Source organism: Uranotaenia lowii, chromosome 1 (genome assembly GCF_029784155.1).
Source record: "Uranotaenia lowii strain MFRU-FL chromosome 1, ASM2978415v1, whole genome shotgun sequence".
Classification (NCBI taxonomy): Eukaryota; Metazoa; Arthropoda; class Insecta; order Diptera; family Culicidae; genus Uranotaenia; species Uranotaenia lowii.
The window spans coordinates 5,329,856-5,331,788 of record NC_073691.1 but is presented as its reverse complement, the minus strand read 5'-3'; the positions used below and the strand labels follow the sequence as shown (position 1 = coordinate 5,331,788).

Here is a 1,933-nt window from a genome sequence, read left to right as displayed (position 1 = left end):
TAATAGATTCTACTACATATGTATGATTGAATTTCTTCATTCTACCATTAATATGATAGATTCAACTTTGATTGTATGATTGATTCAATTATATATATAGTAAATTTAATTATACAAAAACAGTTGATTCAATTATATTTGTAGTCGATTCAATTATTGTGTATTATAGAATTAAAAGTTTATTTTATATGATTTATTTCATGTATACAATTAAAAAAAGTTAGATTTCGGAATTTTTATAGGTTTTTACTAGGCTCAGAACCTTTAATTTTGGTTCCGAAATAAAAGCTAGCAAGAGTAGGAACATTGTATTTCTTAAAATAAATTTATCATTTTAATATGTAAACAAACTTAAACCTCCATCACCTCCATAAAATTACCATCATAACCATGATTATTCGAGAACCGTGGCTGGTGATTCTGGAATTGATGATGATGGTGATGGTAGTTAAAATCACCGAAGCGCGAGCTGCACCAAAACCTTCTTCTTCAGTTGGATTATTTTGGATCCACTAGCTGGCAATCGACGAAGATGCCGAAATAGGATAGATTTCAGCACCGGCATTCCCGGAGCGCCGATCACTGCTAGGGTTGCTGGAAAGCATACGAGCGAATGGAACGCGTCCATTAAAGGAGCTACGGAAACCGGATCCCCCGTTGCCACTGTATGGCATGTTGCCTTCGGTAGAACTACCGGAAACTTGCCTTCCAATAATGATGGCCGCAGCCGGTAGCGAAGCTTGATGAACGGTTGCAGTCACGGTTGATTCTACGGGGCCAACAGATGGGCAAATCGAAGTCAGCTGAGAGGGCTGGGAATTCTCGAGTACAGTAACTGTGAATGCTGGAATGTAGCTGCTGGCTGTGCTGTTCGTATCCTTTTCGAGTGCTAGCGGTGGCTTTGGGTTCGGCGAGTAGTCTGTGGTTGTTCCGATGATGGCCGGAGCTGACGATTCAGAAGTCGATGAAGAGGAATTTTGTTCCGGAGAAATCATTCTTGAACCTCTAGCTGCTCCAGTATTTCTTCCGTCTGCTTCCCGCATGTTACCTGAAATTACAACAATTCGGATGATTTTGGACAAAAACATTTTAACGTTTAATATTAATTACCACCCGTATCCGAATCTGCAAGATGCATTTCTGGTACGGCAAAAAAAAAAATTTTGTCACCTCCCGCCGCGAATGCAAATAACTGAAATGGCGGCAAGAGAAAAATCTAAACATTGATGCCAGTTAAACCAAATATATTTATTGTAAATTCTAGATTCTAGAATCTATCATAACAATCAAGTTTCATTTACTATATTTATGATTAAAAACCTAGAATCAATCATACATTTGTAGTTCAATCTATCATATTTACAATTGAATCAATTATACCACTACAGTTGAATCTATCATATTTACAGTTGAATCAATTATACCACTACAGTTGAATCTATTATATTTATAGTTGAATGCCTATAGTCAATCATACAATTGTAGTTGAATTTATCATATCTACAGTTGAATCAATTATACCATTACAATTGAATCAATTATACCATTACAATTGAATCTATTATATTCATAGTTGATTGCATAAGGTCAATCAGCAGTTTGTAGTTGAATCTATTGTATTTATAGTTGAATGCATAAAATAAATCATACAGTTGAACGCATTATATTGATAGTTGATTGCGTAAGGACAATTAGAAGTTTGTAGTTGAATCTATTATAAAAGCAGTTGAATGCGAAAAAATCAACTGCATTTCGATTATTGGTATAACAAGCTGAAATAATTGGAACAACTACCGTCTTTTTTCTCCGTGTTGACATTTTCTGACAGCTTGTAACTTCAAGTGTCTATGCTCTAAAAATTAGAACGATACTTGAACCCGTTGATTAACTAGAAGCATTTTCGTGGGAGTAAAAAAATTGCGATTTTTCTAAA

The 1,933-nt window shown here is 35.1% G+C and overlaps 1 protein-coding gene across 1 annotated transcript; it reads right to left on the bottom strand.

The window, feature by feature from the left end:
- Positions 1-281: 281 nt before the first annotated feature.
- On the bottom strand, positions 282-1,634 carry LOC129740149 (uncharacterized). Its single transcript, XM_055731755.1, has 2 exons — positions 1,111-1,634; positions 282-1,048 (listed from the first exon to the last, which is right to left on the bottom strand). Exons 1-2 carry the CDS (start codon positions 1,136-1,138, stop codon positions 513-515), a joined length of 564 nt encoding a protein of 187 aa, XP_055587730.1. The 5' UTR covers positions 1,139-1,634; the 3' UTR covers positions 282-512.
- Positions 1,635-1,933: the final 299 nt, after the last annotated feature.

Coding starts and splice junctions, on each gene's coding strand:
- LOC129740149 (XM_055731755.1), bottom strand. CDS start 1,138: ATGCATCTTGCAGATTCGGATACGGGTG. Junction 1,049..1,110: donor TGCAGATTCGGATACGGGTG/GTAATTAATATT, acceptor TTGTAATTTCAG/GTAACATGCGGGAAGCAGAC.